Genomic DNA, 17,070 nt, shown 5'->3' with positions numbered 1-17,070 from the left:
GGTAATACATCCACATTTAACCATTAAACTTAAACCAACAATAATGTTTTAAACTTAGAGGCAATTACAAAGATTTGAAGACCAAGTTAGCTACAGTGGACTGGGAAAATTAATTAAAGAGATGAACAGTGCCAGTCACTGAAGTAGATTGTTTGAAGGTATAGTTAATTGAGAAAGAACACTATAAAAGGTTGCATCATTCATGGCTAACTAAGTTGAGGATGCTATCAAATTGAAAGAAGCATCAAATAATTTTTTTTAATTTGATTTATTATTGTCAAATGTATTAGTATAGGGAAAAATATTGTTTCTTGCACACTATGCAGACAAAGCATACCGTTCATAGAGTAGGAAAAAAGAGAGTGCAGAATGTAATGTTTCAGCCAGAACTAGGGTGTAGGGGAAGATTAATTTATAAGATAGGTCCATCCAAATGTCTAATGGCAGTACGAAAGAAGCTGTTCTCGAGTCAGTTGGTATGTGACTTCAGACTTTTGTATCGTTTTCCCCAGCTATAATGTGGGAAAATGCAAGTTGCACACTTTGGCAGGAAGAATAAAAAAAGCAGAGTATTACTTAAATGGAGAATAGCTGCAGAACTGACGTGAGAGGTGCAGTTGGGAGAGACATCACCCAAGTGAGACACAGTCCAAGTGAATATATTTGGGAATTTGAAACAAAGTTTGAATTAGGTGTGAAAGGGAGAGAAGTATTTATTTTTACTCATTCATTGGACATGGGCGTCGCTGGCTGGCCAGCCTTTACTGCACATCCCTAGTTACCTTGAGAAGGTGATGGTGATCTGCCTTCTTGAAACGCTGCAGTCCATATGCTGTGGAATAATCCACAATGCCATTAGGGAGGGAATTCCAGGAATTTAACACTACGACTATGAAGTAAAGGTGAAATATTTCCAAGTCAGGATTGAGTATGACTTGGAGGGGAACTTGCAGGAGGTGGTGTTCCCATGTCACTGTTGCCGTTGTCCTTCTAAATGGAAATTTGGGAGCTGCTGTATAAAGAGCTTTGGTAATTTAATTAATTATTTAAAAAGCATTAAAGATGGCAAGTCAGGCAAGGTGTTAAGGCTGCAGCATGTGGGAGCAAACACATCTGCAGTAAGTGTTTACGACTTAAGGAGTTTTGGATCACAGTCATTGACCTAGAGACTGAGCTGCAGATAATACAACAAATCAGGGAAAGAGAAAGTCATGGCTGTAGTGGTGGTGGTGGTGTGGATTGACACTGTTTCTGCAGCAAGAGTCCAGGTGGTTGTGTTGCCTGCCAGGTACCAGAGTTTGGGACGTCTATGTTGGGCTGGAGAGGAACTTGGAGAATTGTTTGATAGAGCAGACGCAGCACGGTTTCGTTAAGGGGAAGTCGTGTCTGACAAATTTATTGGCGTTCTATGAGGATGTGTCTAGGGCGGTGGATAGAGGAGAGCCGGTGGATGTGGTCTTTCTTGATTTTCAGAAGGCGTTTGATAAGGTGCCTCACAAGAGATTATTACAGAAGGTCAGGGGGCATGGAGTTGGGGGTAGGGTGTTAGCGTGGATAGGGGATTGGCTGTCAAATAGGAGGCAGAGAGTGGGGGTCAATGGGTGCTATTCGGATTGGCGGTTGGTGACTAGTGGAGTGCCCCAGGGGTCGGTGCTGGGGCCTCAGCTATTTACCATTTATAAAGATGATCTGGAGGGAACCGAGTGTATGGTGTCGAAATTTGCTGATGACACCAAGATTGCTGGAACGGCAAATTGTGCGGAGGGTGTGGAGAGTCTGCAGAAGGATCTAGATAGGCTGGGCGAATGGGCCAGGAACTGGCAAATGGAATTTAATGTTGGCAAATGTGAAGTTGTCCACTTTGGTAGGAATAATGGTAGGAAGGACTATTACTTACATGGCGAAAAACTGCAGCATGCAACGGTGCAGAGGGACCTCGGGGTCCTTGTGCATGAGTCGCAAAAACCCAGCCTGCAGGTGCAGCAGGTGGTCAGGAAGGCGAATGGGATGCTGGTCTTCATAGCGAGGGGGATTGAATATAAAAGTAGGGAGGTCCTGCTGCAGCTGTACAGGGCACTGGTGAGGCTGCAGCTGGAGTACTGTGTGCAGTTTTGGTCGCCGCACTTACGCAAGGATATTTTGGCCGTGGAGGGAGTGCAGAGGAGGTTTACTAGGCTGATACCGGAGTTGAGGGGGTTGAACTATGAGGAGAGGCTGAATAAACTAGGCTTGTACTCGTTAGAGTTTAGAAGCATGAGGGGAGATCTCATTGAGACGTATAAGATGATGAATGGGATGGATAGGAGAAGAGGTGGAGAGGCTCTTCCCGCTCAGAAAGGACAGTAGGCCTAGAGGGCACAGCCTCAAGATAAAGGGGGGGCGGTTTAGAACGGAGTTGAGGAGGAACTTCTTCACTCAAAGGGTGGTGAATCTCTGGAATTCTCTGCCCGTTGAAGTGGTGGAGGCTGCCTCGCTAAATATATTTAAGACGCGGGTTGATAGGTTTTTGATAGGCAAGGGGATTAAGGGTTATGGGGAGAGGGCGGGAATGTGGAACTGAGACACGACAGATCAGCCATGATCTTATTGAATGGTGGGGCAGGCTCGGGGGGCTAGATGGCCTACTCCTGCTCCTATTTCTTATGTTTCTTATCCTATTGTCATAGGTGGAATGAAGTTCTGTATTGACAGTTTGAGGAACTAGGTAGTAGATTAAACAAAAGAACTTCCGAGGTTATAATCTCTGGATCATTACCTGAGCCATGTCCAAATTGGCACATGGTACATAAAATTAGTGAGATAATTACAAGGCTCAAAGACTAATATCAAAGTATTGGGCTTCAGTTTGTGGGGCATTGACATGAGTACTGAGGAAAGTGGGGTCTGCGCCATTGGTGCAGCCGACATCTGAACTATGCTGGGATCAGTTTTCTCGCAAACTGCATAACTAACAAAGAACATAAGAACATAAGAAATAGGAGCAGGAGTAGGCCATCTAGCCCTTCGAGCCTGCCCCGCCATTCAATAAGATCATGGCTGATCTGTCGCTGCTCAGTTACACTTTCCCGCCCTCTCCCCATAACCCTTAATCCCCTCTCTTATCAAAAACCCATCAACCCGTGTCTTAAAAATACTTAGCGAGGTAGCCTCCACCACTTCAACGGGCAGAGAATTCCAGAGATTCACCACCCTTTGAGTGAAGAAGTTCCTCCTCAACTCCGTTCTAAACCGCCTCCCCTTTTATCTTGAGGCTGTGCCCCCTAGTCCTACTGTCTTTTTTGAGCGGGAAGAGTCTCTCCACCTCTATCCTATCCATCCCATTCATCATCTTATACGTCTCAATGAGATCTCCCCTCATTCTTCTGAACTCTAACGAGTACAAGCCCAGTTTATTCAGCCTCTCCTCATAGCTCAACCCCCTCAACTCCGGTATCAGCCTAGTAGACCTCCTCTGCACTCCATCCAAGGCCAAAATACCTTTGCGCAGGTGCGGCGCCCAAAACTGCACACAGTACTCCAGCTGTGGCCTCACCAATGCCCTATACAGCCGCAACAAGACCTCCCTACTTTTATATTCAATCCCCCTCGCTATGAAGGCCAGCATCCCATTAGCCTTCCTGACCACCTGCTGCACCTGCAAGCTGGGTTTTTGCGACTCATGCACAAGGACCCCGAGGTCCCTCTGCACCGTCGCCTGCTGCAGTTTTTCGCCACGTAAGTAATAGTCCTTCCTACCATTCTTCCTACCAAAGTGGACCACCTCACACTTGCCAACATTAAATTCCATTTGCCATTTCCTGGCCCATTCGCCCAGCCTATCTAGATCCTTCTGCAGACTCTCCACACCCTCCGCACAATTTGCCGTTCCCCCAATCTTGGTGTCATCAGCAAATTTCGACACCCTACACTCGGTTCCCTCCTCCAGATCATCTATATAAATGGTAAATAGCTGAGGCCCCAGCACCGACCCCTGGGGCACTCCACTAGTCACCATCCGCCAATCCGAATAGCACCCGTTGACCCCCACTCTCTGCCTCCTATTTGACAACCAATCCTCTATCCACGCTAACACCCTACTCCCAACTCCATGTCCCTCGACCTTGTGCAATAACCTCTTGTGAGGTACTTTGTCAAACGCCTTCTGAAAATCTAGAAAGACCACATCCACCGGCTCTGCTCTATCCACCGCCCTAGACACATCCTCATAGGACTCCAGTAAATTTGTCAGACACGACTTCCCTTTAATGAAACCGTGCTGCGTCTGCTCTATGAATGCTTTAAAGTAAATTGAGGGAGGGGTGGGGGGAATGTTGCTTGAGAGCGGATACGTAAGCTTACAAAGCAAAAGGATATAACATCATTGCAAAGTAACTATTTGATAATGATATCCAGAGTGTGACAAGAAGGGAGAGAAAATGCAGACATTTTTTTAAAAGCAGCAAATAAGATCAAAGGGCAAAAAAATGGCAAAAAGGCAAAATTAAAGGCTCTTTTCTTAAATGCACGAGAATTGGTAAAGTGGTAAAAACCAACAGGAAAAAAAAGCAAAAAATTAAAGGGGAAACGAACTATAAGGGTAAATTGGCAAGTAATACAAAAACGGACAGCAAGAGCTTCTTTAAGTACATAAAAAGGAAAAGACCAAAGTGAACATGAGTCACTTGGAGAATGAGACTGCCGAAATGATAATGGGGAACCAGGAAATAGCAGAGGAATTAAATAAATCCTTTGCGCTGTAGACTGGGCCTCTACTCATCAGAGTTGAGAGGAATGAGGGTCGACCTTATTAAGACATATAGGACTCTCAGGGCGCTTGAGGGTAGATGCTCAGAGGTTGTTCTGCTTGGTGAAAGAGTCTAAGACCAGACAGCATAACCTCAGAGTAAAGGATTGCCTTTTTAAGACAGAAACGAGGAGGAATTCCTTCTCTCCGAGCGTAGTAAATCTGTGGAATTCTTTCCCACAGGAGGGCTGTAAAGGCTTAGTCATTGAACATATTTAAGGCTGAGAAAGACAGATAACTAATCAGTAAGAAAATCAAGGGCTGTGGGGATAAGATGGTCGAGTAGAGGATTACATCAGATCAGCCATGATCTCATTGAATAGCAGAGCAGCCTCGGTGAGCCAAAGGCCTACTTCTATTCCTATATTTTATGGTTTTGGATGCAGAAATCTAGGTGTTGTAAAGTATGAGTCACAAAAGCTACAGCAAGTATATAAAAAGGCTAATGGAATGCTATCCTTTATTACGAGCGGAATTAAAATAAAAATATGGATGTCATCCTTCGGGTATACAGGGAATTGGGGAGACCACAGATCAAATATTGTGTGGAGTTTTGGTCTCCTTATTTAAACAAGGATGAAAATGTGTTGGAGAAGATTAACTGGATTGATACACAACCCTGGAACACCTGGATAACGAAGATGCTTATGTCAGACTCCTAATTACAACAGCTCAGAGTTAAACACAATTATTCCTAAAAATTTAATCCCCAAACTCTGTGGCATTGGGCTCAGCTCCTCCTTCTGCGATTAGATCCTAGACTTCCTAACCCACAGACTGCAATCAATAAGGAGAGGCAACAACACCTCCCCCATGATTATCCTCAACACCACTGTCCCGCAAGGCTGTGTCCTCAGCCCCTCACTATACTTCTTATACACCTATGACTGTGTGGCCAAATTCCCCTCCAACTTGATTTCCAAGTTCGCTGATGACATAACTGTAGTGGGTCAGATCTCAAACAATGATCAGACAGAGTACAAGAAAGATATAGAAAATCTGGTTTGAACTGGTGTGACATCAATAATCCCTCCTTCAATGTCAGTGAAATGAAGGAGATAGTCACTGACTTCAGGAAGTGTAGTGGAGAACTTCCCCCTGCCTACATCAACAGGACCGAAGTGGAAATGGTTGAGAGCTTCATGTTTTTAGGTATCCAGATCACCAACAAGCTGGTCCCTCCACGCCGACATTATCGTTAAGAAAGTCCACTAAATCCTCTACTTTCTCAGGAAGCAAGGCATGTCCACAACAACTCTCACCAACAGATGCACCACGGAAAGCATCCGGATGTATCACAGCTTGGTATGGCTCCTGCTCTAACCAAGACAGCAAGAAACTATGAAGGGTTATGTGCACAGCCCAGTTCATCACACAAACTAGCCTCCCATTGACTAACTCTGTCTACAATTCCCACTGCTTCAGAAAAGCAGCCAGTATAATTAAGGACCCCATACACCCCGGACATACTCGCTTCCATCAGGAAAAGGATACAAAATTCTACGGTCACGTACCAATTCATTCAAGAAAAGCTTCTTCCCTGCTACCATCAAACTGTTGAATGGACCTACCTTGCCTTAAGTTGATCTTTATACCCTATGACTGTAACATCACATTCTGCACCATCTCCTTTCCTTTTCTATGTACAGTATGCTTTGTTTGTATAGCGCGCAAGAAACAATACTTTTCACTGTATACTAATACACATGACAATGATAAATCAGATCAAATCAAATGAGCAGGTTTCCCCAAGAGGAAAGGTTAGATAAACTGGGTTTGTTTCCAGTAGAGTTTAGAAGAGTGAGGATGACTTGATGAAAGTATACAAGATCCTGAACGGTCTTGACAAGGTGGATATGGAAAGAGCTTTCCTCGAGATAGCTATGAAGCTGAGTCTTTGAATAGTTTGGGATAAGCAGTTTCTTGAATATAGGGAAGTGTTCGAGGGAAAAGACAAAAATATGGAATTGAGACCAATATCAGATCAGCAATCACTTTACTGAATAGCAAAACTGGTTTGAGGTGCCATATAGCCTAATGATGCTCCTATTTCTGTTCTTAAGGTGTCAATCTTGATCCAGTGGTAGCAATCTTGCCTGAATCAAAAGAACATGTTCTAAACCAACTCAAAACAAACATAAAATCAAGTTGACCTTCACAATGCTGTACTGAGCAAGTGCTGAACTGTTACAGGTGTCATCTTTCAGATGATTATGTTAAACTGAAGTCTGAGTTTGCCTAATGTCTAAAAGATGCCAAGGCGTTATTTTGACATGGATTTCTTGTGACAGGCATTATATGAAGTATCACACTGTTCATAGAGGAATTAAATATGCAGCTGAGGGAATCAGAGCAACTCAAATGAAGCTGCAAAAGATCACAAAAGATCATAAATCTGGGAAGTGGTTGTAGGTTTATTGTGAATTTGGAAGGCTATTTAGTCACTTGTATATATGTTTATTTATGGGGGCACTCTGTCACTAAACTCAAGAAGAAACAATGGTGAAATCTAGATGCGTTATGACTCAAGTCACAGTGGTTGATTAACTGTAAGTTTATAACACAGGAGCTAAGTGATGCATTTGTGCAGCAATCCAAAACAATTCCATCGCCCAGTGATAAATTTCCAACTCTAAATTAAAGGGATATGACCTAGATTCTCTTTTTTCACAAAGTATAAAGCTTGTAAAGAGTATGGCAGGTAACAATGACAATATGAAAAGTATCAACGGGTCTAACATCAAAAATATTCTGCGATGCCAATGAATTTTGTAGCCTGATCCTACTCTAATTTAAATTTTTCATACATCATTGCAGCCAAGTCTATACAATCACTTTCAAAATGACATTAAAAAATTCTGTGTTAAGCTTCTCAAGAAGCTTCACAGCATTCTGTAACAAAATCAAGATCCAATATACTAACCTTTTCAGCTCTGAGATTTGAGAATTTGCATCAATTAGTTTATCTTCTGTACTATTCAAAGTCTCCTAGCCAAAAATAAAAAAAAATACAAAAAACTCTGTCAACATTTATGTCCCACATGAGGATAATCACCTAGGTTTCTGGTAAAGAATATGTTGCAACCTCCCAAAGTTTGCAAAGAAGTGGGAAATTACCTTTACTTTTTCATGTTCTTTTCCTAGTGACTCATATTCTGTAAGCAGCTGCAATAGAAAAGGGAGGTTAGCTTTTACATTTGAACCAAAAGTAAAAAACTGCATTTAACAATGCTGTTAATGAAAGAACAGAGTCAAAAGCATGTGACAATAATAAAAGGGAAAGCACTCTGCAAAAACTTGCAATAAAACACAGGAAACAGGTGACTCTATGACTCTCTCTGCACCCTCTCGTTTCCTTCTCCCCTTTGTAGTGTATGAGTGGTATATTTTGTCTGTATAGCATGCAAATAGTATATTAATACTTTTAATGTATCCCAATATGTGTGACAATAATAAATCAATCAAAACTCAATTCATGTAAGTGAATTCAAAACTCACATTCTGTAATATTTTGTGCTCTTGTTTCATTCTGGCATCTTTATTATCAGAGTGTTTATAAGCTTTTTCAAAAGCCTCTTCTAGGTCTTTCAGCCTGCTATTGAGCTTGTTGATCATGTTATCTTTGTCTTTGTTGTCTTTTCGCATTTCATCAAGACGCTGTTGCAATGCATGAGACGTGGCACTAACTGCATCATAGCGCCCCGGCCAATCAGCCTAACCAAAAGTACAAGAGTAATCTTGAACAGTAGGAAATAAAGTGACTATACATAAATTAATATTGTCATTCAGCCTTCAAGCCTGCTCTGCTTTTTAATACAATCATGGATTATTGGATACTTTAATGCCTTTACACCAACTATCCCCATAACCCTTTACGTTATTGGTAATGAGAAATCTCTGCTTTAAACATACACAATGACTGAGCTTCCACAGCTCTCTAGGGTAGAAAATTCCAAAGATCCACAACCCTATGGGTCTGATTTTGCCATTTTGATTCTAAGTGCCGAATCTGGGAATGTTTCAGATTCCCCCATACACACTCTGCCAGAAAAAAAAAAGCAGCGATTTTGAATCATACTGCAGAAGGCTGTGGGCAGGGTTTATCATGCCTGAAATGCTGCTGCTCCGATCGAGCCTTCAACTGCACTTGTGCAGTAAAAAAAAATAAAAATGCATCCCTGCCACTTCGCTCCCGGGCCCAATAATAAGAACATAAGGACATAAGAAATAGGAGCAGGAGTAGGCCATCTAGCCCTTCGAGCCTGCCCCACCATTCAATAAGATCATGGCTGATCTGAAGTGTCTCAGTTCCACTTTCCTGCTTTCTCCCCATAACCCTTAATCCCCTTGCCTACCAAAAACCTATCTACCCGTGACTTAAATATATATAGCGAGGTAGCCTCCACCACTTCAACGGGCAGAGAATTCCAGAGATTCACCACCCTTTGAGTGAAGAAGTTCCTCCTCAACTCCGTTCTAAACTGCCCCCGCTTTATCTTGAGGCTGTGCCCTCTAGTCCTGTTGTCCTTTCTGAGTGGGAAGAATCTCTCTACCTCTACCCTATCCATCCCCTTCATTATCTTATACGTCTCTATAAGATCCCCCCTCATCCTTCTAAATTCCAACGAGTACAGACCCAGTCTATTTAGTCTCTTTTCATAGTCCAACCCCCTCATCTCCAGTATCAGCCTAGTGAACCTCCTCTGCACTCCCTCCAAGGCCAAAATATCCTTGCGCAAGTGCGGCGGCCAAAACTGCACACAGTACTCCAGCTGCAGCCTCACCAATGCCCTGTACAGTTGCAGCAAGACCTCCCTGCTTTTAATATTCTATCCCCCTCACTATAAAGGCCAGCATCCCATTCGCCACCCCCCTTGACCCCCACAGACCTTGCCCCACTCCCACAACAACTGTCCCCCTTATCCACCACTCCGCAGCCCCCGCTACACAGGCTGGTCATGGCCCCCAGGCCGCCTGACCGATTGCACACAAGATGGCAGCAGACTGCCCGCGCCTCCAGACAGCCATCTGACTCGCCTCCCTCCTCCCCACCAGCACAGAGACACATTTGACCTGCCTCCCTCCTTCACCACCAGAAGCTCTGAACTTACTTCCTCAGAAGCTGAAGCACCTGAATCGGACTTTTGCAGACCATGTCTGTTTTGCGCCGATTCTGGGCGAACGTGGTGGTAAAGGGGGAAATGCTGATAATTTTGGGCATCCAGTCCATTAAGCCAATTTAGATGCATGCAAATGCATTTAAATTGTCGTCACGCCCAAAACGGGCGCAGTCCTGATCATGACCATTTTAGGGACTTGGTAAAATGAGAACGGATGTGGAGGCAGTCACAGATCGCACTACTCACCTCATGCCCAACTTTACCAAGTTTTCATGCCTGAAAACGGGCCCCACGTGTAAAGAAATTTCTCCTCATACCAGTGACATCCCTCTTGTTTTGAAATTATACTTCCTGGTTCTAGACTCCCCAACCAAGAGAAGCATCTCACTTGCCTCTACCATGTCTATTCCTTTGAGTATTATGTAGGTTTCAATTAGGTCAACTCTCATTCTTTGAAACGCTAAAGAATACAGGCCCAGTTTGCCCACTCTCCCTTCATATAACAGTCCTATCATCCCCAGAACAAACCTGGTGAATCTCTGCTGCATGCCCTCTATGACAACAATAATCTTGCTGATGTAAGGGAAACTCCACCGTATTCCAGATGCGGTCAAACCCAACTCCTTTACAACTGAAGCAAGATCTTACTGCTCCTGTACTCAAATCCTCTTCCGATAAAAGCTAACATTCCAGCAGCCTTTCTAATAGTTTGCTGCACCTACATGCTAGGCTTTAGTGACTTATGGACAAAAGCAGCCAGGTCCCTTTGTACACTTGTACTTTCTAACTTCCTAACATTAAGAAATGAACTAGCGAGTTATTAGAATCACAGAATCCCTACAATGTAGAAGAGGTCATCTGGCCCATTAAGTCTGCACCAACCTTTCGAAAAAGCACCCAACATAGGCCCAATCCCATGCCTTATGAACCGTAACGATTAATCCGACTCAACTGCACATCTTGGACACCAAAGGGCAATTTAGCATGACCAATCCACCTTACCTGCACATCTTTGGACTGTGGGAGGAAATTGGCGCACCAGGAAGAAACCCACACAGTCACAGGGGAGAATGTGCAAACTCCACACAGACAGTCAACCAAGACTGGAATCAAACCCAGGCCCCTGGCACTGTGAAGCAGCAGTGCTAACCACTATTATTGTTGGCTTTTATCTAGATGTGTTAAGCTGTTAAATACAATTCAAGCTCTATTCATTGTACAAATGCTTTCCAAATTATTGCAATGGTTTTTACTCAAGACTAAAGGTCAGCTCGCTCAAGGTTTCTGTCTACAATACTTGCTCCAAATTATACACAAAAGTTTCCTTCAATCGTTCAAGGGCTTCTACCCACCAACTGCATTTCCATTAAGTAGTTCTTGTTCTCTAGGTTTCGAATACGATTACCAGCTTCAGTTAAAGCTCTTTCCAGTTGTTCACATCTGAAAATTCAAAATACCATAAGAAATAGTGCAAAGATTTCCATTAATCAATTAATAAATACAGAATCATAATAATGGTCACAGTACAGGAGGTTAATCCTCCCATTGTGCCTGCGCCAGCAATTCTACCAGTGACACTCTCCTGCCTTTTTCTCCAAGACTCTGCAAATTTTCTCTTGAGATAATTATCCAATTCATTTTTAAAGCCATTATTGAAGCTGTCACTATCATACTTGGGCAATATTCCAGATTCTAACCATATGCGCATAAAAAGGTTTTTTTCTCATGTCACCTTTGGTTATTTTGCCAATCAGCCTAAATCTGTGTCTTATTCTCAACCCTTCAGCTATTGGGAAAGGTTTCGCCATCTGTCCAGGCACCTCTATCAGAGCTCCTTCCAATCTTCCCTTCTCCAAGGGAAACAGCTTCAGCTTCCAATCCATATTACTAAAGTTCACATCCCTGGAAACAATTTTGTAAATCTTTCCTATACTGTCTTCAAAACATTCCTAAAATGTGGTGCACCAAATTCGACGAATTCAGTTGAGGCTGAACCAATGATTTATAAAGTGGAATGGTGATGTCGACCTCTTAGGATACAAGCTCCCTGATTAAAGCAATAATGACCTGTCTAATTGAGCAGCCACGCCCATATATAATGTGAAGTGTCAGGGTTACTGGCACTCTGGATTTATGCTCTGTATGAGGATAGAACTGGTTATATAAATAAATTTAAGTTTGGTGAAGGAACATCAGCCTCTGAGGAGTGATTTCAGTGATAATGAGGTAAACAATGTCCCTTAAGGAATATGCTTGTTACAATTGGCCTAAGTTGGGGTAAGTCATTCTTATGCATCATGTCTTTGTCTGGAAAACTAGGCTTGCTCAACCTTGCTGTGAAGGACTGGATCCAATATGTGGAAAGCTTTTTTTTTGGGCAAATGACATTATGGCAGATGAAAACCAATGGGTAATTCTCCCGTGGCACTTCCATATTTCCTGTCATTTGAAATTTAACTCTCTGTGAGGCACCGGAAACTAAAACCTTTTAAGAATTGACTGAACTAGCTAGAGAGTACTACAACCGAGCCACCTCTAATTCCGAAACATCGTCATTTTCACTCAGCATTACAAGAGCCAGGTGAATCTGTTCTGGGTTTCTTAACTAGGTTAAGTCAACTGGAGGAATAATGCGAATATAGTTTAACCCTCAGTGAGATGCTAAGAGACTATTTGATATGCGGGATAACATAACTATTCAAAAATGTCTATAAGCTGAAGCTCAATTGGACTTCAAACAGCTGCTACAGCTGGCCTGATCACTGGAAAATGCTCCAAGTGGAGTATATGAGTTGCAAGGTATCCCAATGGAAGAGGACACCCATACCAGTTCAAATTGAATGCGAAGACCATCTCTTGAGTGCAGGAGATTGTGTAGCCTCATTCAGGATGCATCCAGATACATGTAATTCCAGATTTGTCCACAACTCAGCCCCAAACCAAAGCCAAACTTCGGCCAGTTACAAGTCCCTTCAGAATCCTTCCTGGTAGTTCACTGTAATTGTTGCCAGTACGCGGAGTCAAAACAACAAAGGAGTCCTACATGATCTAGAAAAACAATTTGTAGACTGGTATAAATTGATTGCTAGAGATCCACCTCGATTGGCTCAACTTCTTTCAGCTAGAGAATGATCACCTTCATGAAGTCCTGCTTACATACCATGAGGTTTTCCATAGAAGTCTCGGGCCTATCAAAGGAGCCAAGGCAAAGGAGCCTTGCATGTTGACCAGGGAGCAATTCCACAATTCTGCAATTTTGCAAGGCCCATTCACTACCATTTGCCTTGCAGGAAAACGTTGAAGCAGAAATCCAAAAACTGGGGCATGAAAGGATCAACCAACAAGTCCAATTGTGGAATGAGTACCACTAGTCATCACAGTTCACTTTTATGGGAATTTTAAACAAACAGTAAACCATTTCTTACAGCTGGATAAATACCAAACCCCTTGGATCAAGGATTTATACTCAAAGTTGGCAGCAGAACTCTCATTTTCAAAACTTGATATGAGTCACGCTTACTTACAGTAACAACTAGACAAAAAATTCCAGAGATATTCAACAATTCACACACATAAGGGCCTTTACCAAGAAATCAGACTGCCATTTGGGGTACCGTCAGCCTGCTCAAGTTTCCAGCAAATGATGCAAAACATTTTACAAGGTCTACCTCAGGTTGCTATCTATCTGGATAACATCCTTATAACAGGAAAAACAAGTAAGGAACACCTAGAGAACCTTGAGGAAATTCTAAGTCGGTTTTTCAAGGCAGGCTTATGCCTTAGAAGGAAAAAACGTGTATTGTGGATCCCCCCAAGTGATCTATCCAGGCTACAGAGGAGACAAGACTGGTCTATGCCCCTTGGAGGACAAAGTGCGGGTGATCAAAGGCACCAAGGATCCAACATCCATTCAGGAGTTAAGAGCATTTCAAGGGTTGGTAACCTAATACGAGAAATTTATACCCAATCTTGCCTCCATCCCGGCCCCATTACCCCAACTATGAAAAAAAGGATCAGTCTTGGGAGTTGGCTTCCAGTCATTCTTTGGCTTTCAATAAGGTAAAGCAACAGCTTCCCTCGTCCAATGTTCTGGCACATTACGATCCCAGAAAGAAGTATTTCTGACCTACAACGTATGCATCAGGGTGGTATTGGCACAGAGGTGGCCAATTGGAGTGGAATACCCAATTGCATATGCTTCCAGGACCTTGGCTATCGCAGAATGCAAATATGCCCACATCGAAAAAGATGGATTGGCAGTGATATTTGACTACCAGAAATAGCAACTAGCCAAGCTGCTCATGGGCAGCCCACTCCACTCTAGGTTGAGTCTGAACTTCCCAAATCTGGTGGATGGAGCATGGAAAGGCATCAAGAAGCCCTGTGCTGTGCCCACAACAACACCAGCCATGAGAGACATTTAACGGCAGGTGATAGGATATTATTAAAGAATCTTGGGAATGGCCCTGCGTGGTTTCAAGGTTAGGACTAGTTTCATATGAAATCTGCATAAAGTTTATTTATTAGTGTCACAAGTAGATTTACATTAACATTGCAATGAAGTTACTATGAAAATCTCCTAGAAGCCACACTCTGGCACCTGTTCAGGTAAACTGAGAGAGAATTTATCATGGCCAATGCACCTAACCAGCACTTCTTTCGGTCTGAGGGAGGAAACCAGAGATCCCAGAGGATACCCACGCAGACACAGGTAGAACACGGAGACTCACAGACAGTGATCCAAACCAGGAATCGAACCCGTGGTCTCCGGCACTGCGAGGCAGCAGAGCTAACTACTACGGATGCCATCCTGAGAAAACACCTCAACCATTGGAGAGCCTTAAATTCTCAGGCTGTTAAGGAACAAATGATGCCTACACTCTCTAGAACTTAGAGAAATGAGAGATCTAATTGAGGTACACAAGATGATAGAAATATTGACAAAGTAGATATCGAGTGGCTGCTTCCTCTTGTGGGGCAATCTAAAACAAGAGGTCACAGTTTTAGGATAAGGGGCAGCAGATTTGAAACAGAGATGAAGAGAAACAACTTCTCTCAAAAGGGGTTGTAAATCTATGGAATTCACTACCCAGAGTGCAGTGGATGCCAGGACATGAAGTAAATTTGAGGAAATAAGACATTTTTAATTAGTAATGGGTTAAAAGGTTATGGAGAACGGGTAGGAAAGTGGAGTTGAGGCCAAGGCATGGTCAGTCATGATCATACTGAAAGGCAGAGGATGCTGAATTGCCTACTCCTACTCCTGGTTCATATGTTCTTGAACATACTTAATAGCCCAGACTCTACAGCCTTCCAAAGAATTCCATAGATTCACTACCCTCAGGAAAAGAAATTTCTCTTCATCTCTATCTTAAATGGATGACCCATTTCTCTGAGATTACGCCCTCTCCCACAATGGGAAACAATCTCTCAGCATCTACCCTGTTTAGCCCCTGAGGATCCTACATATCTAACAGGGTCACCACTCATTCATAGAAATTCCAATGAGTATAAAGCTCAAATTACACAGCTCTCATAAGAAATTAATTCCATACCTGGGGTCAACCTAGTAAACCTTTGCTGGAATGCCTCTAATGCCAGTATCTTTCCTTAAATAAGGGGATCAAAACTATTCTTTAATAAACGGTATCATTCCATTAGCATCTGAAGTTAACATCTTCAATGCAGGCGAGGAAAAAATTGGAACAAAATATATACAATGCTCATCCTGAATTTTTAGCTGCATTTGCCATCATCTTGTCAATGTTTTTAAGTTTCCATCAGTTTATTTGTTCCAAGATTGGAGACTACAAAATACAGTGGAGTTTGTCTCAGCTAACAGTGAAATCAGATTTTGTCATTTGATCCATTCTTTAGTGGATTCTGTAACTCTCTTCATACCACAGTGACCTAGACCTACCTACACCCTCCTGCAATTTCATCACTTCACTGACAAAATTCAAATTCCATTGATTCATAGCACAAAAATATGGAATTAATTTCTAATGAGAGGTTGTGTAATTTGAGTTTTATACTCATTGGAATTTCTACGAATGAGTGGTGACCCAATTTAGATCTGTAGGATCCTCAGGGGCTAAACAGGGTAGATGCTGAGAGATTGTTTCCCACTGTGAGAGAGGACATACTCTCAGAGAAAGGGGTAATCCATTTAAGATCGAGAGGAAGAGAAATTTCTTCTCCTGAGGGTAGTGAATCTATGGAATTCTTTGGAAGGCTGTAGAGTCTGGGCCATTAAGTATGTTCAAGAACATACGAACCAGGAGCAGAAGTAGGCAATTCAGCATCCTCTGCCTTTCAGTATAATCATGACTGACCTTGTCTTGGCCTCAACTCCACTTCCCTACCCGTTCTCCATAACCTTTTAACTCATTACTAATTAAAAATCTATCTTATTTCCTCATGCCCCATGACACATTATTTGATGACTTGATGGTTTGATGAAACAATTATATGATGACATCAACAAGTTCCATCCCACCATCAGACTCATCATGGACTACTCTCCTGAATCGGCTGCATTCTTGGACACACACATCTCCATCAAGGACAGTAACCTTGGCACTCCACTGAATCGCAAGCCCACGGATAACCTCACGATGCTGCACTTCTCCAGCTTCCACCCTAAACACATTAAAGAAGCCATCCCCTACAGACAAGTCTTCCGTATACACAGATGAGGAGGATCGCAACAAGACACCTACAGGCACTGAAAGACGCCCTCATAAGAACAGGATATGGCACTCAATTAACTGATCGACAGTTTCAACGCACCATAGCGAAAAACCACACTGATCACCTCAGCAGACAAACACGGGACACAGCAGACAGAGTACACATTGTTGTCCAGTACTTCCCCAGAGCGGAGAAGCTACGACATCTTCTCCAGAGCCTTCATCATGTCATCGATGAAGATGAACATCTTGCCACGGCCATCTCCACACCCCCACTTTTTGCCTTCAAACAACCGCACAACCTCAAACAGACCATTGTCCACAGCAAACTACCCAGCCTTGAGGAGAACAGTGACCACGACACCACACAATCCTGCCACAGCAACTCCTGCAAAACATGCCGGATCATCGACACAGATGCTATCATCTCACGTGAAAACACCATTCACCAGGTACATGGTACATACACTTGCAA

General features: G+C 42.9%; 1 protein-coding gene across 8 annotated transcripts in view; it reads right to left on the bottom strand.

Moving 5' to 3' along the window:
• Positions 1 to 17,070, bottom strand: part of mphosph9 (M-phase phosphoprotein 9) — a 143,927-nt gene that overhangs the window by 52,266 nt on the left and 74,591 nt on the right. For all 8 annotated transcript variants that reach the window (XM_080207941.1, XM_080207945.1, XM_080207947.1 and 5 more), the window contains 4 exons: positions 11,256 to 11,343; positions 8,282 to 8,497; positions 7,901 to 7,948; positions 7,707 to 7,771 (listed from right to left, as the gene is read on the bottom strand). In XM_080207941.1, the coding sequence (XP_080064067.1) occupies positions 7,707 to 7,771; positions 7,901 to 7,948; positions 8,282 to 8,497; positions 11,256 to 11,343 (417 nt within the window). The remainder of the gene's footprint in view (positions 1 to 7,706; positions 7,772 to 7,900; positions 7,949 to 8,281; positions 8,498 to 11,255; positions 11,344 to 17,070) is intronic.

The sequence above is a fragment of the Carcharhinus amblyrhynchos genome, chromosome 20, assembly GCF_965287045.1.
Source record: "Carcharhinus amblyrhynchos chromosome 20, sCarAmb.v2.hapA, whole genome shotgun sequence".
NCBI classification, from domain to species: Eukaryota; Metazoa; Chordata; class Chondrichthyes; order Carcharhiniformes; family Carcharhinidae; genus Carcharhinus; species Carcharhinus amblyrhynchos.
The sequence above is the reverse complement of the archived record's forward strand: the minus strand, read 5'-3'. Positions and strand labels throughout refer to the sequence as shown.